Genomic DNA, 27,505 nt, shown 5'->3' on the forward strand with positions numbered 1-27,505 from the left:
GTGTTTATTGATATACTGTTGTGATGTTAACGTATACAATCCTAATTTTGAACAATAGGAGCATTCAGATTGTGCTTTCTGGCAAATAACAGGCTCTGGAGCACCTTAGGGCAAATCAGCGGGTAACAGCAACATTACTATAATGCTGAAGTTGCTGAAAAATCCCTAGGGATCATAGCCTTCAGAAATAACAGTCATGGGAGCAAACAGAGCCCTAACTAAAGCTATGGGAAAGCATTCATACCTAAAGAAACAGATTACTTTTTTATGTTGCTTTTTTCTTCAGATAAAGACGTTAGCTTAATAAAAACTGTAGCTGCTCCTGAGAATGTTTTCCTTGATTATGTCCTTAAATGATAACATCTGGTACTGCACTGTTATAGCAGTTTTTCTTCACATGAAACATTATTCATTCCAGTTCTGAATATATGTTTGAGGTGAAGGCTGGGAAATTAATAGAAAGGAAATCCTTTAAGGGTTACTGAATACATAGAAACCACTTTCAACGGGGGGTATTTAAGCCATAAATGGCTTTATGTTGGTAGAGTGTTTGGGGAAGGTATTGCACGTGCTTCCCCATTTCCTGTACTCTTCCTTAGATACCCACTTTTGACCATTGTAAGAGGCAGGATATTTGCTGAGGTTGATTTTGGTTGATCTATTTATGGCTGCTCCTAAGATTATGTGACTGAGAGTGCTACAACTGCAACTTCTCCTTCCTTTTACAGTGATGTTTTCCTCACCATCTCTTCTAGCAGTAACGTGGTCTTAGATCAGGCCGTACTGATTGCAGCATACCATGTTCTTGGGTATTGACCATGAAATACTAGGCTGCTAAAATGCTGACTAAGAAGGATGATGGAGGGTGGCTTTTGTTATGGGTTTTGACTTTCTTGACAAAATCTTGTGCGATAAGTATTTGTGGGACAGATCTGGGGCCAGAGCCACGTAGTTAAACCAGATTCATGAAATGAATGAATGTATGGTAGGAGGCTGTAACTTGTCTGCACCTTTGACATCCTGCCTGCAAACTGTTCACTAACCTCTTTTTTTTTTTTTTTTTTTTTCCCCCTGGGATTATGATCCTATCCAGGGTCTGGATCACTTGAGATCTCTGCTCACTTGTGCAGCAGCTTGCCAGAGAAAGAGAGTTGGTTGGAAACAAAACTCTGCTTTCCTACTTGATGCTTTTTTTTTTTCTAAGATGCATTGCAGCTTAAAGAAAACTCATTCAAAGTTACTATATTTCCCACTGATGTAAAACTGAAGCTTCTCTATCTCAGTTGTGAGGCTTTCTGACATTGAACAAGCAATTGTGATAGATCTTCCTATTTTCCATGGCAAGCTTGACATAGATGGGCTGAACTCATGTCGTACCGTTTTGGTCTTAAGTAGTTTGTTGTTGAAACTAGGGAAGAATGATTGGTTTCCTGACCTGAATACCTCTTAAGGTTTAATTTTCAATTCTATACTGATCCCTGGTGTGTTAACACAGAAAAGGCTAAGACTGATACTCTAGGTATCCTGTATGTGCCAATATGTGCAGGTGACTTTACCAGCATACTCACACCATTGTACATGTGTTGCTATCGTTTGTAGAGATAAAATCCCAAAAGGGAACACTTTTGTTCTAGAATGAAAAAAAATGCCTTTTTTTTTCTCTTCAATTTAGTGTATACATTTTCTAAGTATTCTTTGCTTCTCTATCCACCTCACCTGCCACACAGCTTCTCTCTTTCCCTTACTGAACTGCATGGACAACCTGTCCCAGTGTCCACAGGGTAGGAAACCTGGACTGAGACCCATGCTTGGAGGCAGCCTCTCCAGTGGTGGCACTCTCAATGATGTAGCCTCAGAATTGAATGTAAGATTACAGTGGTAAATCAATGGCCTTTTAGCTCTGATCTCCTGTTTAGTGGTGACATTTTTATTTTCTGTTTTACTTAGCTGCACTTTATAGTCATGTGTCCTTTCTTTTTCTATTTTTCTTTACATTTATAGCTGATGCAGATGCATTTAAAATTCTTCTGGAGATGAAGATGAAGAAGAGGCAGAAAAAACCTAATTTACCAAGCACTGTGACTGAGCTTGACACAGAGGATGGTTCTAAAGTATACGTGGTTGGAACAGCCCACTTCAGTGACAGCAGCAAAAAGGACGTAGTGAAGGTAAGTACGAAGTGGAAGTCCTTCAGCAGTGTGTTTATGATGATGTCAACGATGTTAAGTAGAATGAAGTCCAACTCTCTGACTTCATTCTGTGCTGTAACCTCCAGACTGTGTTCTTCTCAAGTTAGCTGTTTGAGGGCTGACAGTGCTTGGGATGAACTAAGAGGCAGCATATTATCTTAGTAATTTTTTTATGCAATACATTGATCTCCCATCCCAAATAATTTTATTTACCCTTAAACAACAAATGTAGATACAGTGCCAGTGTCAAAAGTAGAAGTCTCACTAGCGAAGCTTACCCTGCCTGTCACAATAGTCGCACCAACAGTGCATACTGTGGTGGTTGCACACACTGTGATGGGGATGTGCTGAGAAGATGCAAAGCTTAGAAAAGAAACTGCAGTTTACACCTGTGTGCCTGGGGTGAATAACACTGAGCTGTAAAACCGTGCTGCCCCAAACCTGAGAATGGAATACAAGATACAGATAGGTCTGAAGCTCTAGTGGAAGTAGGAACTATTTCATGCTGTACCTCATGCAAAGTCTGCAGTTTAGAGTAGCTTTATTCTCCAGGAGCTAGAGGGAGAGGAATCTTGTGCCAGAATCATCAACCCTGGTTCTTAGAAAGCTTATTCTAACTGAGATTGCAAATGATTGGAGAGTATGGTCAAAGAAACTTTGTGAATGTGAAAAGTTTAACATAAATTTTTTTTTCCCCATCCACCCCCTCCCCCCAGCACAATTTGTTCTCCATCTTCCTGCCCCAAAGCATTTCTCTGCTATCTTCCTCAATGTTTTTCTCAATACATAGCTGTTTGGAGAAGCCTTGTTTACTCTTTCACTGTTCTTTTAATTGAAAATGATTGCTAGAATGCGCTTTTAAGTCCCTTTTCTCATGGAAGTATCGATATTGGCTGCATTTCTGTTTAATCCTTCCTAAACTGGTGTAAACAAATTAATGTTTTTCAGACAATACAAGAAGTGCAGCCTGATGTAGTTGTGGTGGAACTATGCCAGTACAGAGTTTCTATGTTGAAGATGGATGAAAAGACATTACTAAAGGAAGCCAAAGAAATAAATCTGGAAAAACTTCAACAAGCTATAAAGCAGGTATGATTCTCACAGGGAGAATTAAAGGTTTCTGTCAAGAGCAATTTGTCAAGTTACAACCAAAACCAGCGTTCCCACCAGCTGGGAACCCCGATACTGCTCACCTAGATGAGAGTACCATTACAGTGGCAAGGTTAGGTTTGGTATTTTGTTTTCAGCTGGAGTATTGAGGGCTTCTCTTCCACAACAGGATTATTTGGGCAGTTGTTGACCTAAGCAGGAATCCTTCTGGGTTTAACAGTTGCTCCATTTGCAGGATACAAATTTAACTTTGTCATTGTAATGTTCTACTAATTCACCTAAATATGATTATTATCCCTACAGTCTGCTTCTGTATCACAGCTTTTTAAGGAGCACTTAATTTTCGTGTTGTCTGTCATGATCTGTTTAGTTGCAATTCTTCTTCATCCTAGTGCGTTGCTCTTTCTTTTAAATTCCCATCCATTTGCTCATTAACAGTGGGCCTTGAGGGAGGTTTTGGAAAAATCTGGGCTGAAAAGTGTGGGATTCTATTCAGATCGTAACCACTCTGGCGCTTTGACGCTGTCTGGGATGTGTGCGCAAAACAAGTGTTGTCCTGTATTTTTTCAGTTTCACACAGTTAGTTTGTATTTAAGTAATTTTAAGCTAGGCACAATGAAACAGCACAAAGTTGACTTAAAAATGACAGGATGTTTTATTAGAATGGCAGTATGCGATCAATAGTAAAAAGAGTTTCCAATATCCAGCTGAATAAACAAATTCATAGCTTCTTATTTTGGTTGTGTGGTAATTGGATATTGGAATTGTTCTATTGATGTAACTGGGCAATTTGCAGGATTGCACCCCTTGGAAGAATATAATCTGCATCCATGCAGAAGCACTTGCAGTGGCTAGGAGCTAGTCTGCTTGTGTGTTTGTGCACGCGCGCATGTGCACAGTGTCTCAGTGCAGGCTTTCTGACTCAGAGTTAGGCAATAATGTGTCTTTCCTGTTTTCTTTATGTCCTATCAAAGAAAAGAACATTGCAAAATACTTGCATATTGCATCAATTACTGCATCCATCTGTTTACTTTAGGTAAGGTGGATTGTTCTGATGCATGTAACCAAAAGAATGCATGTCCACAAGAACCAGAGCAGCATTATTGGGAGTCTTCTGACCTGGTAAACAGGCACAGAAGCCTTCTTTTAATATCAAAGATAAATGCAACAGTTTTTGCTGTGCTTCTTTGTTAAAAGGAAAAGGACAATGAAAATAAAATAGCAGACTTTTTTTTTTCTGTGATGTAAATTTGTGTTGGCAGCTTTGTAATTAGCACTTCCTACCAGGGCTTGAAGTGCTCTTGTGTGCAGACTGTAGGAAATACAGACTGTGTTGGCTCCAAAGCCAGAGAATTAACACAAAGACCCTTCCTACTGTTACAGCTCAACGTTAGTCTCCTTTGTCACCAGGGGTAATGCAAGTAATTGAATTTGGACATTGAGCCTTTTAAACAATATATTTCTCCAACTGTAGTCTCAAGAAAAAAAAAAACAAACCAACCAACCTTCCTCCTTTGATTCAGTAGCAGCATGGGTTATATAGGGAAAATCAGGAGAAGCAGTCCAACTGTCTCATGCTAAATTGTAGCATCTTTGATTTTGTCCAGTAAAAATTAAACCAGCTGGTAAGTTGCTCAGTCATGCTTCAGTTGTCCTCTCTCACTGAAACATGCATTCAGGCCCAAAAGTTACACCAAAAGTCAAAACTGCTTGTTACTTTCATCCTTGAGTATCAAATTAGGAAAAGAAAACTGTCTTTTTATAATCACTGTATAAATCTTAGGAAGTAAAATTGCATTTCATTGCTCTTAATTGTAGTTGGAAACTGAGCAGAGTGTTAATATGAAACTATTACACGCTTGCAAATGGGTCATTGGTATTCACAGCTTATCAAGCAACTGTTGCAGGTTAAAAACAGCTTTCCTCCAGCCCTTCCTTGAATTTTAAAATGCTTACAGCTCTTTGCAGAGAACTATGTGTTTGTTTTCCATTAAGCAAAGCAGCACAGTGCAGACTGGTATCTGGCTCAAGTGCAGGTTACCTGAAGAGAGACAGTAACAGGTGGCTTAAAGCAAACTGGTAAGACAGGTTTTGTCTTATCTTCTCCCCTGGCTGCCTGTTTCCACCGTCCCTTCTGTGTCCATACCATGGCCGCGTGGCAGTCTGAACAGGGCTTGCTTTTTAGCTGCATCATGTGGTTGTATGATTGCTGGTCCTGACACAGAGGAGGACTTGAAGTGTTGTTCTGGGGCAAAAGAGAAAGTGGGCTGGTGGAAGCAAAATCTTAGCTTAACCTCACTTTTTTTTTAACCTACTCCTTTAGGGTGAAGTTACCTGTGCAGGAATATATTGTAGTATTGGGGGGTTTTTTATGCTTCTGGCCAGTGAAAAAGCTCTTGTTTTGCACTGTATAATATAGCCCTCCATGTTAAGGTAAGTTATAGGATTGTTCTATTAAATGGATATGATGTGAATTGGTAGATGACAGGTACGTCCATATGGACAGGAGCTGGCTGCTGTCACTTGCTACCTTCACTTGTGCTTTAAAGTTTAACCTGCAGCATGCTTGCAGAGTAGGAAAACTAGTTCCAGGCTCCAGGTGGCAAGACTATGTTTGCACAGGGCTGTGTCCATGGGAATTAGAGTTTTTAAAAGAAGAAATCCAGAGGACCAAAATACAAACAGTTTGTTTCTGCCCACAGTTCTCCAGTTAGTGCTGGATCTGTAACTTGTTATACAGTCGAAGAGTAGCCCCAGGACCCCCTCCTAAGGCTGTGTTCCCATACCTAGGATAAGTGTTTCTGTGCTGAGTCCGGTGGAAGATTTATCTGCTTCAGAAGCTCTCTGGCAGCTGCCAATAACAGATGCCTGGGGAAAGGCATTAGAACCTGCAGTCGTACTTTGCCTGGGTATTCCTCTCTTCCTGTCCTTTTCACTGTCTCCGTGCCAGTCATGGTGTCTGACAGAGTGTGTCTTCCTCAGTCATCATTCCCTTCATGAGTATTTGTTTAGCCTCTTCTCACATGTTTGGTATTTCTCTGCACATTTTCTAGTTCAAGTATCTTGTTTTCAAGACAGGAGTCTGCTAGAGATTGTACAGCAACTCACTGATGTTCCTATTTTGTTCCTTTCCTGGTAATCCCTCTCACTCTTGCTTTCTGACTGCTATCAAACACTGACTGGACTGATAAAATCAGTATTTTGCTTTCTCTCTCCTGTGTGCTAATAGCTCTGAATCCCTCTGCCTGTGCAGTTCAGTTTCTGCCTACTCGTGCATTGCTTTGTGTTTATGGCTGTTGCATCTAACCTGTGCCAGCCACTCAGGATTTAATGTTCTTTTGTGGTCAGCTTTCCTTTGTCTGACATTGAATAATCTGGTATTGATAATAACCTCTTTTACTGTTTTGCTACCATCGGTTTTCATGCATTTTATTCTTTATCCCCCAGCACTTTCTGGCTGGCCAGTTGTTGCTGGTTGCTGTTACATACGGCTGCCTGTCACCTTTTATCTCCTTGATGCTTAGCAAATATGGCAGGTGCTGAGTTTCATGCAGGGTAAGAGCACAAGTGACTCAGATGCACTTCAAAGGTGCATCCCTCTGTTAGCCAGCAGGATGAATCTTTCTGTCTCAGTGTAAAAATGCAACTTCAAGTACATCAGTCCTGATGGGAAGATCAGCCAGCAAATAACCTCAGGCTGTGTTATCCTGGCTTTCTTTTCTTTGGGGGCATCTTTTCTGAACTTCTGGAAACCCTTGTCCCCCAGGCTTTTGAACCAGATCTCAAGGATGTTGAAAATCCTTTTTCTTCCCTCTTTCTTCTTTGTCTCTAGTCCAGTGCCCTGTCTTTCTGTCATGTTTGCTAGTTTGTAGCGTGATAAAGCAGATAAGCAACTGGCTTTGAAAATAGTCCCTATCTGGCCTGTTCTGGTCCTCAGTGACTGTTGAGTCCACCGAACTGCTGAAACTGTCTACAGCCTTTGGAGAGGTCACACAAGCATCAGATCTGGCACAGGGTGGATCATTTGCTCCCAGGGGCATGCTCAAGGAATGGAGACCTGGACCTTCCTCTGGCAACTTCAGGCACTTATATTAACTCAAGCTATCCAGTGTAACCTCGTCTTCAGCTGCATAAAGCTGGTGATACAGCAGGAAATTAACCTTTGGCAGGGGAAGGGAGAATGCCCCTTTTGGGAGCAGTATGGACTGATGGCAAATTGGGGGAGATGCCTAACCAAGGTACAGGTTAAGCCTGGGGACAAGTAACACTCAGCCACTGAGTCTTAGTTGCAAAAATAACTGGTTGAGGACAGCCAGAGCTGGACAGAAGGAACGGCTCTAAATGGATTTGTTTGAGATGTTTTTTCATTCTTTTTGTAAAAGAATAGGGAAGGGAAATTTTGCATAAGTATATATAGGAGAAATTTCTTCTTAAAAAGAAGAGTTTTGATTTTAGGTTTCTACTCAAAAAGTAACAGACTGTGGGGAGGGACCTTCACTCTGCTTGTGGGAGTGAGTCATACTCAGGACTGTGAGGTCTGCTCTGAGGTCTTATGCGCTGAAGTCATGCACTGCAATTTTTGCACAACGCTAGATTCTCTGTGTTTATGTGGCTGTTAACCTAACCAGTCCTCAGCCTAGTGTTTCCCAGGGTTGTGTAAGTGTTTATGATTAGACCACTAGCTGTTTCCCTTTCAGTATCTCTATAATGTGGCATTCCATTGAACGTGCAGTGAATATACTTGTGGTTGTGTGTGCATCCCCCGCCCTTTTTCTTTTTTGTAACCAGATCAGGAAGAATTAAATGCACATTAAGAGCCGTTTTCCCAGTTATTCAGGCACTTTCTTCATGCAGGTGGAGTAAATACAGACTTAAGTGAGTCTGGCTGCCCTCCTTTCTTAACTCTGCCATACGTTTTTGTTGAAAGGAAGAATACTTTGGCTGCTGGCTGAAGTGAAAAGCTACTTCACAACTGGTACAAACTGAAATAAGAACTGTATTGCTCAGTGAATTGGCTGCAAAAGGTAGCTTCAGTGCTGCTTTTTTGCTAAAATAATGTTTTTTTCATGACTAAACGGTGCAATGATCTTCTGAGAAACCCACACAACTTGTTGATTTTCTTTTTTTTTTTTTAATGCTTTCCTCCCTCTTCTGTCAGAACGGAGTCATGTCTGGATTGATGCAAATGCTGCTTCTGAAGGTTTCTGCTCACATCACAGAACAGCTGGGAATGGCCCCAGGAGGAGAATTCAGGGAGGCGTTCAAAGAGGTGCGAACTTGAAGTGGTTTTTCTGAGGTCAAATTACTGGCCTTTTGCTCCCAGAGTTGAACTAAATAAAACCATTTGTTAGTGGCTAGAAAAGAGCACTCTGGTCATACTTGTGCTGGAGCCTATCAAGTAGTAAAAATCATCTTTGGCTTCAAAGTGTACTCAAAAGTACAGAGGTTTGCAGCACTAAGTGGCAGGAAAGCAACTCCAAAACGGCTTCAAATGATAAGGGGTTTTCCTGATTATATTTCTGATGGCATTTGTTTCCATTTAATTAATTTTTGTTCCTGTTAAATAGTTGGTTTTGAATTCTGGGTATGGATCCTAATCTCACCATTGGTGGTTTCAGGCTGTGAAAGCATTAATGAGATCCAGCACATTCATCTGAAAAGATTATTTGAGGAAGTAAAATATCTGACTGGTCTGTTAGTCCTGTCTGGTCTTCTAACATTCCCTTTTGTATTGCTGCCAGGTGTGATGTTGGGAGGTAAATAGCGGCTGGACTTCTACTGTATGTCATGGCTAGTTGTGTTTTGTTTGTTTTTTTTTTTGTCTGGGAATACCGAGACACTATTTTGACTGTATGTATCCACCTCGCAGAATGTGTCTTGCTGTTTTTATGTAGACTAGGTACTAGTAAGGAAATCTAAGATAACATAGCGGTTAAAGAATCTGGAATAATTTCGTTTATTTATCCATAATAAAAAGAAAACTGTTTAAAGGCTTATTTTCCTGAGCATTCCAGACCACAGTGAAACATTTTAAGTGGGAAAGGAAAAAAATACATATATTAGCTCTGTCCTGTTGTAAAGTGGTTGTCTGAAATTTTTACACAGGTATGCAAAGGAAAGCATACGTACCACACTTTGTAGCTGATGTATCCCTTTATGATGTAGTATTTTGGAAATTATTTACTGCAAAGCCAAAATATTTTTGATGCTGAAGTATGACGCTACTTGCTCCTCTTTTTTAAGATACCTTGTATACCACAATAAAACAAACATTCTCTTAATAAGGATGTACTATGCTGCAGTATGAAATGTTGAATAGTGATCTCTATCTTTTCTTTCAGGCCAGTAAAGTACCTTTCTGTAAATTCCATCTTGGAGACCGACCCATCCCTGTTACATTTAAGAGAGCAATTGCTGCACTTTCCTTTTGGCAAAAAGTCAAGCTTGCCTGGGGCCTTTGCTTCTTATCTGATCCAATCAGGTATGAATAATCATCCCACATGTTTATCGGGGTGAATTGCTCAATTCTTCAGTTTGACTTTAAGAGCTGGAAGTCCTCAGCACCCAGCCTGATGCAGTGAAATTTGAAGTTAGTGAGAAGGATAGCTATACAAACTACCCTGCGCAGTCCATATTTTTGAAAAGCGTGCCAGCTCTTTCTTTAATGGTCTCTTGATACATTACTTCCAGGTGAAGTGAAAGATTTGATGCTGGAGGATTCCTAGTGTACTTAAGAAAAACTTTTTTAAAATTATTTTTTATTTTTACGCTGAAAATAAAATCTTTCCCACTACTGTGTATGGATATTGTAAATAGAAGAGAGTCAGGCCTCAGTATGCTGATTTATACCTCCTTAAGATTTCCAAAGGACTTGGGCCTGCTATGCTAAGTCACATCTGGATCAGGGCAGCTTGAGAACTGGATCTGCTGTCTGAGCAGATTTTTGGAACAAGAGAAAACATTTAAAGTCTGTGGACAACATGATTATTGCCTTTATAAATGGACATTGTTAGGAACTTTTGCCTTACAGTAATATTTCTCAGCCAGCTGTTCCCTTGCTTGGTTTGGTATCCCCTGCCCTTCAGAGACATCCCTGTGCTGAGTTTGCTTCCTCTTTCCACAAGTAGGGGTGTGATAACTTGCTTGAACTGGGTGAGAACACAGGTACAGCTGTCCCTCTAAATTCAGTCTGCTCCTACCAGACTCGCAGCGGTGGGAGGCTTGCCAGAAATGGGTTCCCTGTGCGTGTGGTCTCCGAATCTCAATGTGTCTCTCATACCCTGTGACGAGAGCTCTGCACTGTTCAGGAAGTGATCTGTGATAGTTTTTTCCAGGGTTTTAAAATTGGGCCAGGGCTCAAACTGTAGTCTAGTCAATTAAATCTTCTGGTTTTCAGTTTTAGCATTTACTTAATTGTCCTTTCCTGTAAATACTTGCTGTTATATTCATCTGCAAAATGAGTTTGACCCTCTTTCAATCCACTAACTACATTAACTTCGTGTGCAAAGTAAGTTTTCTTACTTACTAGTCTAATACAAGCATGAAACTATTCACAGGCTTTTGGGGGGCATTGGAGGATATATTTCTCTGCAACTTCCCCCGTTCTTTTATCCATCCTAAGAAGATTTTGGTTTTCAACTGCAATATTAAGAAAATTACAGTATATGTACACTAGCTTCCCACTGAAGCTTGGACATAACATCTCAGTTGTTGTCGTACAATTGATCTGCTACATTGATCTTCAAAAATAACATGTGGATAGGGGTTGAAAAGGAAAGGTGTTTATAATTGAGAAGCTGTTGGGAGAAGAGGGGTATTGTGCACCCAGCCATGAAATGGACTAATAATTCCGCATCAAATTTGTGTCAGTCTGATAGCTTTTCTCTGATCTTTTGAAAGCTAGCAATGCATTCCTCCTTTTGGTTGTCCCTGTTGACATTTGCAATGTCCTTTTGATTTTGGAAACTAAAGAAAGTATGTTTGGCATCATTCTTCAGTAGACAGTGCTGCAAAAACAGATGATTCTGCTGCCATAAACTATGACTGTACCACAGCTGTGGGTGCAAACAGAAGGTTAACAGCACCTATTAAAAAAAAAAGTATAAAAGCTCATTATATTTATTCCTGCATTATTTATTTGTTTATTTCCTGCTCATTTCCTATTATTCTGTTTAGGGAATTGATTTATAACTTTGACCTCCCTGCTGAAAACCTGTGATTGACACTAGGAACCTGCAGAACTCTTTCCATCCCCTCAGACTGTGCCTTATGGTGTGCTTTTTGTGTTCCTTAAATAGAGCCTCTTTGTGTTCAGTGATCAGATCTGCTTCCTCGGGAGCGCTCTGTGTTGCCTCTTCTAAGCTTATTAATGTACACTGAAAGTGGGGCACCATGATAACTATTTCCTTTGAAGCCATACTGCTTTTGCTCAGTTGAATTGTCAGCTTTCAAACAGGGAAGGGTGAAAATCCAGTTGCACTGCCTAAAGGCAAGTGACCTCTCTTCTTTCCCTTTCCCTCACTGTAGAGGCGTTGTTAATATCCAGTTTTACAGGTTTAGGGAGTTTGTTTTGCTTTTGAAGAGAACTGTAGGGTGTCAGTTTATGTGAGCCATGTTTATAATACCCGATTGTTATTATTCATTGGTTTGTCTGTATTGGGCTTTAAAAGCATAACAGATACTGAGAAAACTTACCTTTCTTTCAGTAAAGATGATGTGGAGAAATGCAAACAGAAGGATTTACTGGAGCAGATGATGGCAGAAATGATTGGAGAATTTCCTGATCTTCATCGAACAATTGTCTCGGAACGAGATATTTACTTGACCTACATGCTGAAGCAAGCAGCAAAGCAGATAGAACTACCTCGAGCTTCAGAAAGTAATTGTTTTAAAGCAGATATCATAACCAGCAAGGTGTTTTTTGTGTACTAGTCCGAAGTTCAGTTCTTCTCAAGAAATCTGGGATGTTCTGTTCTGTTCATGTGTGCCACGTGTCACATAAGACTACGGTACTTAAAAAATTAAAAAGGGATATTAGTCTTCCGGTGCAACCACCTATAGAAGTAAAGAATTTTCAAAGAGCAGTAGACTCAAAATTATGATTCCTTTCTCATTGTGCTGTTTAAAATTGGAAAATACTAATGAGCCTGACAAGTTTTTCAGAAGGCAGGCATCTGGTATTACAGCACAGCACAGGGCAGTCTAGACTTATGTTGCCTTTCTCATTTCTGCCTTGTTACCTCCACAAATTCATTGTCATCACTAGCTCAGGAACATGTTTCTTGCTTGAAACATGTGACTCTACATGTTTCAGCAAGGTATAAGCCTACAAAATAATTGCATTTCTCTAGCCTTTGTAAGTATTTTGCTGCTGTATGTGACCTGCATGCCCTTCCTATATATAAGCATACTGAGGTTATGGGTTACCTCTTATTTGCTGTCTTTAAGATACTGTTTGTAATCACTTCAGTGCAGACATCTGGCACTGTCTTGTAATTGCAAATAGTGAAGGGATGGCACTTATGTTCTGTCTCCCTTGCCTAGTACTACCTTAGTGGTGCCTTCATAAAGTTTGTCCAAACACACTGTATTTTTTGTTAGCTCAGTTGATATGGCTGAAAATTTAGTTTTATTGTTGGTCCTGGCTGGGTCATGAGCCACAAGAGGAATTGTTTAGCAATTCCCCTGTTCTATTTTTTTCCTCCCTGTAAATAGGCCTTCTTAAAAGCTCAGTCTCGGGATCACTGGTGTAGTGAACGCCTATGAAACTGGAAGGGGTTTATATACATCATGAAGGACTTACAACAGAAGATGGGATCATGAAAGACATGAATGTGAAGGACCACCTGACTGACAGTCACGTGTCTCAGTCTTTAGTGTTTAGAAGCGTGTGCGTTTATATTATATACATATAATCTGTTCTATGCATTCATGCTCACAAGAGGCAAAACAAGGCAAATTATATACTTGAGATTCATAATAAAATACACACCCCCACAATTAAAATGAGCAGAAGCAGGGCATTGTCACCATTCTCCAGTTCATTTGTTGTAGGGGCATAGTAAGGGGAAATTCCTGGACACTGTTTGCAGGACTCAATTGTATTTTTGGTCTGATATGTTCCTAAACTAGGTCTGATTTGTTCCTGGCCTTTTTCTGACTATTTGATTGGGTGAATTCTTCCAAAGAGCTTGCAAATGAAATTTTCACATTTAATTTTTCATTCTATCTTTATTCCACACAAAATATTCTGAGAAAGGGTTAAAAGCTTCTTCCAGAACTAAGGTTCAGGCAGGGCTTTAAACATCACTGGCGTCATCTTTGAATCCTGCCCAGAAGCTGGCAGGAACATACGGGTGGAGGTTGGCGTGGATGTGATGTGCTGTGGACAGCCCGTTCTGCCGGGGCGCTGTGCTCTACCTCGGTTCTGGTTGCAGCACTGATTTAGAGCAACCCTAGAATAGGGTGAGAAAAGGCAAGTCCAAAGAAACAGTTTTGACAATGTGCATAGTAATTCTAGTGTTTTCAGTACAGTGTTGTTTCAGTTGGGGGAGGGGGAGGAGGGGTGGGGTAGGGCTACTTTTCAAATTTTTTTTGCATATTCCTGGAAAAATCAAGGGTGGATATTTAAAGCAAGACAGTGGAACTTACATTTTATATTTATGTATTATATTTGTGTATAGTTTCCCCCATAGGAAGGCAGCCTGATGATGACTGTTACTTAAAGTTTTCTGTGAATTATTTTTATCATGGCACGGTGCCATTTTTCCACTGGGGGAGAGGCAATCCCAAAACTTTAAGGAATATCATCTTAACTTCCACTGGGTGTTGTGGAATTTGGATGGTAGATGGGGGGTGAGGGTGAGAGCTGGCACGTGTTGCAACAGTCTAATGGTGACTGGCTAGCTGCTGCACACAGATGGTGTGGGATTTGCTGTTACTTTCCGAGACCAGGTCTGTAACAACAAACTTAACAGGGGCAGGTGTGGTCTCCAGTGCTGTTCTCCAGTTGTTCATTCTGTGTGTTAGCCCAGGTCTTGTCACAATTTGGATGTGTGCCAGCTGCCATTGTCCAAAGTGGCAGAGAAAGCTCTCTGTTCAGGAGACAGCACAGAACAGGGCTGTTCCCAATAAGCAGTACAGAAACATGACCCACACAGGGGAGGAAAGAAATTAATTTAGCTTGCATCTGCTGAGCCTCTCACCCTGAGGCTGGAGTGTGAGCCCTGGCCAGGTCTGTTTACTGAAGCAAACATTTCCTGAAGTCCAGAAACCATGCTGATTTTTTTTCAGACTTTCAACATAAGAGCCAGTGGGGTGACATGACTGTTAACTTTTAGTATGTAACAGGGTTTTAGTATCTAGTAATAAGAGTCCCTTGGAAAATTCAATTTTGTAATCTCACACATCGCCTATTTATTTATAGCTTGAAATTAGTTCTTTTACTGATGTGTTCCTTTCTCTCCATCTCTCTTTCTCAGCTGAACCTAGAAAATATATCCCAGCTGTTGTAGTTGGTGTTGTTGGGATGGGTCATGTTCCTGGAATTGAAAAGAACTGGAACTCTGACTTAAACATCCAAGAAATAATGAGGTAACAGTCATCCTTTCCTCCGTGTTGACCTAACAGCTTCTCTTGCTAAAAGACAGGGATAATTGGTTTGTTTGGGGTCTCTTTGGTTGTTTGTCACAGCTTGAAACATCATTACTGTCATCCCTGCCCTGTCAGCTCACTGACTTCCTGCGCAGTGCTTGCAGATTGTGTTTAGAGCAAAGGAGAGGAACATATTAAAGGAAAAAAGTAAATAGTTGGATATTGAGGGAAGTAGAGGTGAGAAGATGGCCTTGCCTAGAAAGAAAATTCACTGATCCATATTTAAGGCTTTTAACATGAGAATTCAAATGAGGGCTGTAGAAGATGGTGAAAACAAAACCAGGCTTCCCGTCTAGCTTACTAGCTTAGGTAAATACAAACTATTGGATTCAAAGCTCTTGTTGTGTCAGGACACTGCTGGCTCTGGCAAGCTTACTATCACAATTGCTCATAGCCTATTTTTAACTCTGTGTGTGTGTGTATATATATATATATAAAAGGAATAACATGTTTCAATGTGCAAACCTAAATATGAGCCAATTTAAGCTATTTATCTGGTAAACTCTTGCTCCAAAGTACCTATTAAAATAGGTGTGTGTGCTTTGTAAGGGAAGGAATTGAAAAACCAAAATGTACAGACTATGTGTTTCCTATAAAGCCACAAAGGTCAGAACTTCAGAAATGTAGGAGGGATTATAGCATAGTAATACTGGTCTGCGGTGGTTTAGGATAATAGAGCCTTTCAAATATTAGCATTTTATCTTATCACATCTGTTTACTGTGTTTATGTAAGCATTTCACCCATCTCTTCAGAGGCTCTGAAAAACAGAAGAGACTGTGCCACACCTGAATGGTGTATTTAGGCATCTAAAATGTGACGTAGAGAGACTTTTGGTGTCTGGATCCAAGAATGCAATGTTTGGAAGCCCTGCGTTGCCACTTACAAGTCTCTTTCAAGGCTAAGCCTGGAGTCACAAACTAGATGTCTGTGTTCCTTTGCGCCCTCGCAAATAACCTGTGAAATGAGGTTGCCCAGATCCTTATAACTGTACGGTTAGTGTTGATTGCATCATGGATGTTACAGAACTGAATAGCCAAAAGCCTGACTATGTGTCTTCAAGTTTACACAGAGGGTCTTTTTCATTAAAGTTTAAGCTCTTTGACTTGACTGTCTTTACCATGCCAGTGCCATAACTAAGAGGAATGGTTATCAGTATCTTTCATAAGACTTTAATATTGCATTGACTTTCGAAAATAATATGAAGTAAATTACATTCATAAGATTACTATATTTGAGACTCATTTCACGTTAAACTTTTTTACCCCTCATCTGTTGCACTGCAGTTGCAGAGCAGCAGAGTTACAGGCGGGTTTTGTGCGTCAGTGGTTGTCACCTCTAACGTTAGAGACTTACAGGTATTTAGTTAGGGTTTACAAGTTGTAAAGTGATGTTGGAAATTGTCTGGATAGAAGCACATACATTTCTCAGACCTCTAATTTTTAAGTCCATGCATTGAACCTGACTCTGAGCAGACCTTACTACTTGCTTCAGATTGTTATGAACTGATTTTTTTTAAATTGCACTGGGGGACTAGAGTTGAGAAAGAGGCGCTAAAGAAGCATGTAAGAAGGTATAAAAGGATGCCTTTACCCCATCCTTTGTTCAACGTGTATGCTTTTTTAAAATTCTTCCTATATATTCCCTTAATATGCAAAATCTTACCAGTAATAACTTTGCCCTAGTTTGAGTGCATGGATCTAAACTCAGTCTAGTTGTATTTTAATCTCAGCGCATCTAACCTTGTTTGAGGGTGCCCGGAATGTTTTTGCGCTACTGTAACTGACTGGTTCTAATCGATCCTGAGCCATTTTCTAGATGTCAGTAAATGAGAACTGGTGGCTTCTTTGAAATGACACGCAGAGACCTCGCCATCCCCTGTGAGTTGCAGTGTAGGCATGCGGCGGGTGCAGGGCTGCGTGTGCATGTTGCTGTGCTTTCAAAGTAGGCTTTATTTTCAAGGTAATATTAACTGTTTGCTTTATATGCTAAGTTAATAAGACTGAAGGCAGGGGTAGACTAGTGTAGCTGTTGTCCTCTGCCCTCCTCGTTCCAAGTGGCCAGTGCAGAGACTTCCAAGTGGCTCTGTGAAGATCTCAAAGCCAGCAATACATGCCAGACCGGGGACAGCTTCACACAAAGCCTCTCTGATTTGTCTGCACTGTCGTCTGTGGCACTCCAGAGGCCAAGAGTACTGCAGGGGCTTGGCCTCCAGATGCTCATGCTGGGAGCTACAGCTAGGCTGGTAACCCTGCCTGGCATCCAGGGGTACACCTTGCTGGACCACCCTCCCGAATCTGTGCGCGGCTAGCCTGCCTCCAGACTTACAAACCCAACCAGGTCCTGACAGACATTATCCAGAATATCCCAGCCCTGTTTTCCTCCATTACCCTGAATGACAGTGAGCTGACTGTACAGTTGTTGGACTTAGGCTGTGTCCTGTGCTTCTTCTGACTTTCACCTCTGTGCAGAGACATGCATAGTAATGTTATTAACAGTTCGACAAACAATATTAACTTCTAGTATTCTTCAAGAAGTCTTGATGTTGTCTGTGCTATTTTGGTAGAGTGATAGGGAAGTCAAGGCCCATAGCCATTAAGAGTGGCATCGTACATAAGTGGAAGAAGCTTTATTATGATTTGTTGTGTTGTTGTTACTGTTTCATTTGGATGTAGCCTTCAAACATGAAAGAACACGTTGTTCGTTCATGACACATCTGTTACCTGAAAGTCTCCTGCACTATGAAGGGGAAGGGCAGAAAAGATCCTTGTTTTGATTGGAAAACACCTGTTCTTTCCAGCTATGCAGGTGTTAACATTGTTTTGTATCTCTTGCTTCAGTGTGCCTCCTCCATCAGCTTCAAGTAAGATTTTCAAATTTGTCATAAAAGCAACAGTTTTTGGACTGATGGGATATGGCTGCTACCGAATAGGTCAAAGGACAGTGCAGTTTATTCTCTCAATGCCAGCAGCACAGAGCTATCTTCAGAAGCTGACAGAGATGAGGTCTCAGCATTGAACATCGAGTGGAGGCACTATGTGAAGAAGGTGGCTGAGGAAGGGTGACAGAGGCAACAAACATGAACTGGACTGAAAGAAGAGGGAGATGAGGATTCTAGACCGAGCTGATTGATGCTGAGCAACGCTGAATCGCTGTATAATAAAATCTTTAATATTAAAGTTACACCAGCTATGATCTAATGAATGGGTTTGATTCCTGGTAAGTGTGTTGCATGAAACCACGTGATTCCAGATTGAGGTAAAAGAAATACGTACGCAAGTATATATATTATGTATGCATACTGTATATATAATATATATTAATGATGATGTAGTACAGACAGCTGAAAGAGTGTATGTTCGTGACTTCTTTCCAGAGGAACAGAACAACGCAAAGTAACCTAATTGGCTGGATCTGCTCCAAAGTTCAGGGACACTTGTCTTGAGTGATTCTTTGCTTTTTTTCCTTAGGTATAATAATACCTAGCGGTCATTTCTGGTGCCAGACACTTTTACACATAATTTAGAAGGACATCTTCTCAATATGTGTTTTATACTTAAAACATTTAGGCTTTTTTTAAACTTCAGAGCTTTCCAAAAATTTCAGAATTGTACAGGCTGTCATACGTACACGGCTCAAATTTTTTACAAGCCTTACTGAAGAACAGGAACGTTGCCTTTAGATTGCATCCCTTGTACCACCACCAGTTGAATTTTCTTTCTCCTGCATAGGGAAGGTATAGCCACACATTCAGAATGCAATGTGGTTTGTGTCAGATGTTTACAGGACACTGTGTTCCTTTAGGTTAGCTTATTTAAACTGTATTATTTAGCCAAATCCTGCTGGATTCAGTATTGTAAATTGAAGAGACTAGAACTACTGTACCATTCACTTCTGTTTCTCGGACCTTTCATTCTTGGGACAAGAAGTCTGGAGTTGACAGTACCTGCCCCTCATTTTTGATACATGAAAATATTTTATTTATCAATGTAATTTCTCAGTGGATTAATATTTTAATCTATTTAATAGAAAAGCAGTGTTCGATTTAGTTTTTCAAACTAGCTGTAGCATTTTATTTGGATTACCTGCTATTTATACATAGAATTATGGGTACTTCAAACTGCTGTGATTTTCTTTCTTCATTATCCAGGACAGCCATCCATCATCGATCTCTTCTTTTTCATTATTATTATTAATATTTTTCTAAGCCTAGGTTCATATTTCATACAGATTCTTTTCGTACCCTTCATACAGGATTGTCAATGATTGTAAAGTGCCCTCTGCCATCAGCTAGTCCCGGTTCAACAGTACAAATAACTGTAACTGTCATATCAAAGTTCTAACCTGATGTATTTGAATGGAAGAGCCACATTTTGCTCCTCAGGCTCATGCAGTTGCTCATTACTTAAAGTGAAGTTTTTATCTGTATCAATTTCTTTTGGGAATGAAAGATAGGAACCAGTGTGTGAGGCAGGAGGAGGAAAAGGTCATGTTGTGTTTTGTGTTTCTTTGTTGTTTTCAATTGGTTCAATAAAATCAGCAAACTGCTTTTAGTCGGGTGTATTTCCAAAGCCTTGTTGGAAATTGTCCCATACAGCCTGTTGTTCGCCGAAAGTATGTATGTGTATCTTCTGTGCAGTGTTGTCTTTTTCAAGCTTTTTAAAATGAAATTAAGGGTCTAATGCTCCTCTCTGTGATGGCATTGACTTTGCTGGGAGCTGGTCTGTCCATGCAACCTGATGCTTTTCTGCCTTGCACTTTGAAAATTTGAGTCCCAGTGCAGCAAATCATTTAAGAGCATGTTTGTCTTTAAACCTACTAAATCTCACCTGATCCTGCAGAGCTCTTAAGACGATGCTGGGTGCTTTTCTGGATCTGGGCCTTACAGTTGTGCAGGGAATAAACCTTAGCAAAAGAGAATGGCAGCAGTTCACACTTCCTGGACACAAGGTGTACATGAAAATACAGAATACAATGGAGGCGGGTCCTTTTATTTTCTGTCTATCAGTGCTTCGGAAACCACCAGCCATCTCTAGCAAGAGGAAACACAGCATTTGTAAACAATTTATAGAAGACTAGAGTAACTGCCTGAATTTTGATTCCTGATTTTTTTTTTTAAAGGTTTAATGTATTGTTTACAATAAAGCAGTCCTATTTGAATAATTCTATTACATTTTATGTATATTTTTAAAAGATGAAAGCAAAAACTTAAACTCATTCTTCTCCTGGCTTTACTGACCTACCAAAATATTTTGTTGGTTGGTTTTTTTGAGAATTTTTAGCTGGTAGAATTCAATATATCGATGTTTTGCTTTAAGTTATCTACAGATTTTTAAGGCATCTGCAGATCTTTTAAAAGCTCTGTAGATCTTTGATATCTGTGCTCAGGTAATTTTACACAAAGGAAAACAAATCTAAGGTAAATTTTAGATATGAGCCTTAAACTTGGGTGGGACTAATGCTAAATGATTGTCATGGAGCATTCTTGCAGACTTAATGTTTTGTGTTTTTCAGCCAGAAGTGATTACCGTGCAAGTTGTCTGTTCGTTATTCAGTTATTCTCTCCACTTAATACCTTAAGCCTATCGTTTCACTCTTCTTTTTTTTCACAAAGCATATCAGCAGATTCTTCAAGGAGCCTGTTTGTGGATGGAGAATTTGCAATTTATCTTCCCACTGTGGCAAACTGGCAGACCATACGTGTGCACTGTTTACTCAGTGGCGCTGGAAAGCCTGATGAATTTCCAGAACTAACAATCCTATGAATCCATACACGAATGCTCAGTGTTGTATATTCAATGTGTTGTACTCTTTATGTAACATAATCAGTGATTTAGGTCCATTCTTTTCTGTTCTAGTCAGTCCTGTCAGTGTTAACAGCATCCTGTAAAATTTAAATATATGTTGAATTGTCCCAGCCCCGCCTCAACCTTATGAAGCCATATTGTATTTTTTTGGTGACATGTACATCTGTTCTATGCATTTGTACATGTGATGTAAATTTGAAGTATTTTTAACAATGTGTGCCTTTACTCTAAAGTGATTTAAAGTAAACAGCAGTATGTTCTATGATATAAAAAAAATAAAATATTTTAACCACCATTTCTGTTGAAGGCATTTATTTTCCATGTTAATCAGGATTTTATTGAGAACAAACACTGGTTAGCTAGATCCTAGTACTTGATAATTTTGCCATCCAACACATTTTTCTTAACAAGAACATCAGTTGGAGTAAATACTCCCACTGAGGGGCATCTGAGTGTAGTGCTGAAGTAGGGAAACTAGTTTTTCTACCTACCATACGTAATTGGTTGAGAGAGGAAAGGATGAGTTTCCCTGCCCTACTGAACGTGCAGGGCAGCTGACTTCTCTGTGAGAGTACCTATCTATATTCAGAGCCCAGACTTAGGCATGGTAAGTTGACGTTGTTGTTGCTGTTGCTTTTCTTTTAATGTCTCTCCAGTGCTCAGTAGTGCAAGGACCTGATGGCCTTAGTCCCAGTCCAGCAAAGCGCTCCAACACTGGCCTAACATCAGGCACAGTCACTTGTGCTTAAAGTGCTGTCCTCTGCGTGGGAATTAAAGACCTGTTAAGTGGAAGAACTGTTGAATTAGTGGCAAAAAGAGTTTAATCTTTCAAATTGAGCCAGGTAAATCAATGACCATTACTTTTTAAAGAAAAAAAGCTATTAATAAAAAAAAGCCCTATATTCATACTAAAAGTAAGTATATACAAGCTGTATTCCATACAGATAATGTACCAGCTGAATACACTGCTGATTGTACGCTTTGTCAGTCAGTGGTCCATACTTTTTTAATTGTACATTGGTGAAGCAAGGTGCAGTCCTGCTTTCCTTGATCATGCAAAGTTCCCTTCGGTTGCACTCGGGGCTGCGTCTGCAAAGAAGTGCTGGGTAAGCCATTTAGGTGGAAGGAAAAAAATTTTAAATACCATCATCAATACTGTCCGTGGGGCTGGCAGATGATGTGCCGCACAGTGCGTGAGCCATCTCGCACTGCTCGGGCGGGCAGCCTCGGTTTGCACACACGGAAGGCAGCTGCCTGCTGTCGGAGTGTATTGTTCACCAGCGTTATGTGCGTGCTGCTGGTCTAGGTCGTGTCAATGATGTGTCTTTTCCATACCGAATACTGAACCAAATTAAAAATTTGATTTTTTTTTTTTTTGAGGTGGATTCATATTGCCTGGCTTTCCACTGGAAGCTGTTTTTCTGTGTGTGTATTGTAAAACATCTAAAAGGCACTGAGTAATACATCAAGCGATCTCAGTGCCAGGCAGTAGTTCAAACTACACATGGAAAAGAAACAACACACTGTCACTTGTGTAACGCTAAGATACTCGTGTACATATTTTCCTGTTTCTTTCTAAAACTGAAATAAACTTTAATTTTAGACTTGAGTGTTTGGAGACTGATTTTATTGCAAGATTTGGGGGTTTTTGAAGTATTTGCTGGAGAAGGGTCACTTTCCTGGCTCTGACTGATGGCAGGCTGAAGTGTGGTGCTGAGCCCTTTCACTTGGCTGTAGAAATAAATCTACATGGAAGACATCAACCGCAGGACGCAAGTAGCTCCAAAAATACAAAGCTGAAATTGGCCTACTGACTGTTCAGGTGGAAAAAATACAATGGCCATGCATGTCCCCAAGCAGCAGGTCTTTTGAGTCCCTTTGTCTGTGAAGGGGGAAGGGGAAGAGCTGAAGCAGCTGTCTGGTTCAGCAGCTCCTAGCTGAAGAGGCTGGTGGAGGGGTGTCTAGTTATCCCCTCCCTTATCACTTGCCTGCTGCCTGCTGCAGTCAACGAAGAGCAAATGAAGCTCAGTCTGCTGTGGGGAGGCAGCAAAGATGGGGCTAGCCTTATCCTCACTCCTAGTAAGGAAAAGGCTGGCAACTGGGAGGGTGTGCATGCGCTCTTCCATTGCAAGACTTGCCCTTGGGTCCTGCCACCTGGCTCTGGTGCCTCCGGGTAGCTCCGTGCCAGGGGTGGCTGTGGTGCAATGTGAGGAAATGCTCGCTTTTGCTTGTTTGATGTTTTGTCTGTTGGTTTATTTAGTACTGTATGGGGAAGCTGTAGCGGCGTTAGTTGGTGGGGGGGAGGGAAGAGGCACTCTACCACTTTCACACTTGCCTCATCCAAGATACTTGGTGCCAATACATCGAGACTGATGCATGAGAGAAAGTGGAAAGAAGCAGACTTTTAAAAAAGGAAGAAAGAAAAAAAAAAAAGCCCTGTTAAATGCTTCTCTCAGTTTCTGTAGGTTGTGTCTCCTCCCAGCCAAGTGACATTCTTTCAGTGGTAAAACGTCCCTGCTTTTAGCTACAGAGATGATTCACAAACTGGGCAGAGTAATTGAGTGATGCTCTGATCAGAGCGTGGTGGTTATTAACGTACCGTGTCTGCAGCTGCCAGCCCGGGGCCGGCAGCAGCGTCCGTACAGTCCCCGGAGCTGTGTGCGGCCCCGGCCGGCGGGAGCGCCGCGGCCGCGCCTTCCAGCGAGCGCGGCGAGTTTCTAGGCGTGCACCGCCTGCCAGGCAGCATCTCTCGCCTGCGCCTCCCTCCCTGCTGCCGTCTCTGCCTCATCATCACAGCCCGAGCTCCTCGGAGCTCACACACAGCGCTGCGGGTTTAGTTTACCTTCTGATTTAGCTGAAAAATACGAGTAATAGTAATGATTTAGTGCCATCTACTGACTGCAGATGGTTTACCTGGTATGTCTGGTTTTAAGTGGAGGGGTCTACCGGACCCCGAGGCTACTCTTCAGAGAAGGTGGCTGTATCTTGGGGAGGTTTGGGTTTGACTTGCCAATGTGGTACCTGGTATTAACTGAAACGACTTCTTGTACATGCCTGTTTCTCTCTCTCCTTGTTGTGATTGTATTGATGCTTGAGAGCAGATTCTTAATGACCCAGCAAGAACCTATTGACCTTCACTTAAAAAAATTAGTATGTCCCAAGAAAAGCATGATTATGTTGCTTCTAGGGTACTTTATGGAAAATACAGAATTACATTGCTAGAGAAGCATGACCTTACTACAGCTTAATTTTACTTTTTTGTAAGAATCATGGTTTTAAAACAACTGAAATTAGCATGGATTGCTTTATTTGTAACATTTCTATGATAGACCTAATTTGCCCATCACCTAAAACCAAACCTCAGCAGACCTTTACCCTCATTCTTCTCAAAGTTTAACATATTTTTGTTTGTTGCATTGAGGGACTGCTGCTCTTCTCAGGCAGCTGGAGACTGGGGGCTTCTCACCCAAAGCCACGTCTACCATGACTGCCCTGGCAGGCTTTTGGTGCCACTCTTAACCATAGGGCAGAGCGGAAGGACTTGGGGGACCCACAGTAGCCTTGATGGTTCATCACTGTTACCAGCAATTTCTGCCTGGCCACTACACACATAGATTCTTACCCCTCTGACTCTGCACAGGCAGGTCAATAAAGGCATTCCTGGGCATGTGGTGGTCAGACCTTGTCTGATGCGTGCTCTCTGGGACACCCAGACCTGTTAGAGGAAGGCTTGTGGCAGGCAGCACTCCCACGGTGAGGACCACATGTCTGCGACCATGCCAAGGCGTGGCTCCCCTCTTCAGGCCAGTTACCCAAGACATAATTGAGACACACGTTTATTGACTGGTGAACATGTTATAAGGAAACTAGCAAACCAGAAAAATAATAACCATACCACTGATTGAGTTACATATTTATGTAAACTGTAAGGCACAGCTATGAAGTTACAAGCTCTCAATCTCAGATCTAATGAGTCCCACGCACAGCCAACCACAATGACAGTTTTATGAGTCCCAAGGTACAGGTCCAGGCCCCCACACCACTATATGTGGCCAGAGACCCGATGGAGCAAGTGCAGCAGGTTGTCCCAGTGATGCCTTCCAGCCCCCCAGGGCTTGAGTCTGCAGGTCAGGGTCGCTACCAGCTGTAGGCATCCACGCTCCTACCATCAGGAGGAGCCCTCTGGTCGTCTTCAGTCTTCATCCTTCATTCTTCATTCTTCAGCATCAGGGCCCACCTTTTTGCCACCACCTCTTCTCCACCCACATCTCTCCTAAATAAACAACCTGCCCCCAGTTACTTCCTCCCCAGTGGTTCTGGTTTTGCTACAGCCACACCTGTGGTATCTCTGATGTCATCACCCAGGCAGCAGCAGCCTTACACAGTGTTACTGGCAGGGATACCCGCTGTGGGCAGCCTGGCTCCCCATGACTCCCTGTGGTTGCCCCACTCGGTTTAGTTTCCCTCTTGTGATTACTAGACACAGCTATTCCACCTCAGCCTTGATCCCTGCGCAAGCTGACCAAGCGCTAGCAGGACCTTATCTGGCAGTTTACATACCGGAGAGCAGCAGCAGAGGCACTTATTTGTGACCCTTCTGCTGGGGCCTCAGCTCTGTGGGGCTGTGTGCTCCAGCGGGACCTATTGCTTGCAAGCCACCCCCTGGTCTGCCTGACCTCCTCCAAGGACATTCAGACCACTCTAGGTGCTCGTCAGCTCAGTCCCTTCCGGCTGGAAGCCTCCACAACTGTTAAGCTTGCAACACACCTAAGATGTTCAACCAGGCATGTGAGCCCACTCCTTCCTTTTCAAACAAGCAAAGCATATACAGAAGGACAAAGAACAACACAAATTCTATCGTAACTAATAACAAGAAAAGGATTAAGTGCATTAAGTGCTGCATAGTAGTAGCTTTTGGAAACCAACCCATGGATGTGTCATACCAATGATGTACAGCTCACAATTTCAGTCTCTAGCTCTGATGTTTCCTTACTTGCCAAGGTGGTCCTCAGGCTTGCAACTTGTCTGCTCTCTGGTTTCTCATCTCCCTTCTGTATGCTGGCATGCTGTCTGAACACCTCGTTCCAGTGAGGCCTCTCGGCTCCCACACAGATATCGTTAGCCTCTCAGTCTGGAACAAAACCCTGATTTTGAGAACAGGCAAATGAATGTACACCACCAACAGATGCAATGTCACATCTTTGGTCTTCTGTAGCCACAGAGGTCATGTAATCCTCCCACTCCCCCATTACAGGAGAGGCGACGCATACACAGCCTCCACTGTCACCAAACACCACGGGCATCCCCATGCTGGCTTGTGACAAGAGCCTCCTGTGGTCCACAACCGACTGTGCAGAACTACTACATACATTTCATTTAGTTGTCCATTTGCAACAGTGATTGGTGAAACTTCCCTCACAATGTGGGATTTTGTTATACTTTGTTATACTTTTGTTATACTACCCATGAGAACAGAGCTAATCCAACAGAAAAAGCTGTTTTGATAGCTAAGAACAATTGATAGCTTGAGTACAATAGACAGAGATATTATTGAATTTAATCCCTTACAGTTTGTTTGTTTGTTTTGGGTTTTTTTTTAGCTTGGCAATCAATTTTACCACATGCCACATTTGGTTATCCCAGGTAGTTATTACTGCTGCTACATCAAACAACAGCCTGAATCTTGTTACCCATTTACCTTGTATACAATTCAAAAATGCTGCCATTTTCATAGAAAGAATCACAGAATGGTTGAGGTTGGAAGGCACCTCTTGAGATCATCTGGTCCAACCCCCTGCTCAAGCAGGGTCCCCTAGAGGAGGTTGCCCAGGACTGTCTCTGGACAGCTTTTGAGTACCTCCCTGGACGGAGACTTTGCAGTCATGAGCAAGGCACAACCCACATACATATGGGTCACACTCAGGATGTATTCTAGAATAGTTCATGCTTCACATATCAATTCCCCATCTCTTTCTGCATCTTACTGGATTAATATGGATACTGTCCTATAGGGTTAATATGGATACTTGCAGATGGTGTGATTTTAGTTTTGGATATGCTCAGTGACCAAAACTAAATCTGCACCATCTGAACAATTAAGAGCACATCAGGTGCTACAACTGCATCCCTGTATTATCACACTGGTTGCAAAGGTACCATTTACATCCCGTGCAACTTCTGCTGCTGTCCCACATGGGATCCAAGCTGAATGTCTATTTTATTAGTTCCATCTTTTTGTCCAGTCTGTGCTCTCTCTCAGGTGAAGTCAGTTAATTCTGGAAGGACTATTAACAAACACTTATTAGTGGGAAATGAAACATCCGTGGTCGTCCCCATTGTCTCCAGGTCTCATACTAAATCCCTTTGACATCCTTCCTGAAGGCAATAAAATTATAAACAGTGGTGATGCTGCACATCCAAACCATCGCTGTTACACCTAGAAGCCAGCAGAACACAGTGAAAAGGGCCTGCAACGCTTGAACAATATTCCTGGTGCTGTCTTAACACAATGATGAGCACCTCGAAGATGGTTCTCAGTGAGGCTCTCTGCAGTCCACACCGGTGATTGATCCCAAAGCCACACTTGATCCTGAAAACCAGCCTTACTTACACATTAGTCAGAAGGAGTCTCTTGATTTGCCAGCAGTGGGCCCCATCTACCCATGAACCTCCCCCGTCTTTGTTTCCAATTAGTTCTGTGTCTCCCAACCCGCAAACCACAATCACCCCTAAATTTTCTCTTGGCCTTC

At 41.6% G+C, this 27,505-nt stretch overlaps 1 protein-coding gene across 4 annotated transcripts in view; it reads left to right on the forward strand.

The window, feature by feature from the left end:
- Positions 1-21,051, forward strand: part of TRABD (TraB domain containing) — a 36,458-nt gene extending 15,407 nt beyond the window's left edge. For 2 of the 4 annotated variants that reach the window (XM_064445860.1, XM_064445853.1), the window contains exons 4-10: positions 2,002-2,168; positions 3,138-3,278; positions 8,458-8,568; positions 9,641-9,780; positions 12,005-12,177; positions 14,780-14,891; positions 17,790-19,502. In XM_064445860.1, coding sequence (XP_064301930.1) covers positions 2,002-2,168; positions 3,138-3,278; positions 8,458-8,568; positions 9,641-9,780; positions 12,005-12,177; positions 14,780-14,891; positions 17,790-17,967 — 1,022 coding nt within the window. In that variant the 3' untranslated portion in view covers positions 17,968-19,502. Of the gene's footprint in view, positions 1-1,839; positions 1,865-2,001; positions 2,169-3,137; positions 3,279-8,457; positions 8,569-9,640; positions 9,781-12,004; positions 12,178-14,779; positions 14,892-17,789; positions 19,503-20,563 lie in introns of those variants that run through there. The other 2 variants (XM_064445879.1, XM_064445869.1) reach the window with 2 other exon arrangements.
- Positions 21,052-27,505: the final 6,454 nt, after the last annotated feature.

Source organism: Phalacrocorax carbo, chromosome 1, assembly GCF_963921805.1.
Source record: "Phalacrocorax carbo chromosome 1, bPhaCar2.1, whole genome shotgun sequence".
NCBI lineage: Eukaryota > Metazoa > Chordata > Aves > Suliformes > Phalacrocoracidae > Phalacrocorax > Phalacrocorax carbo.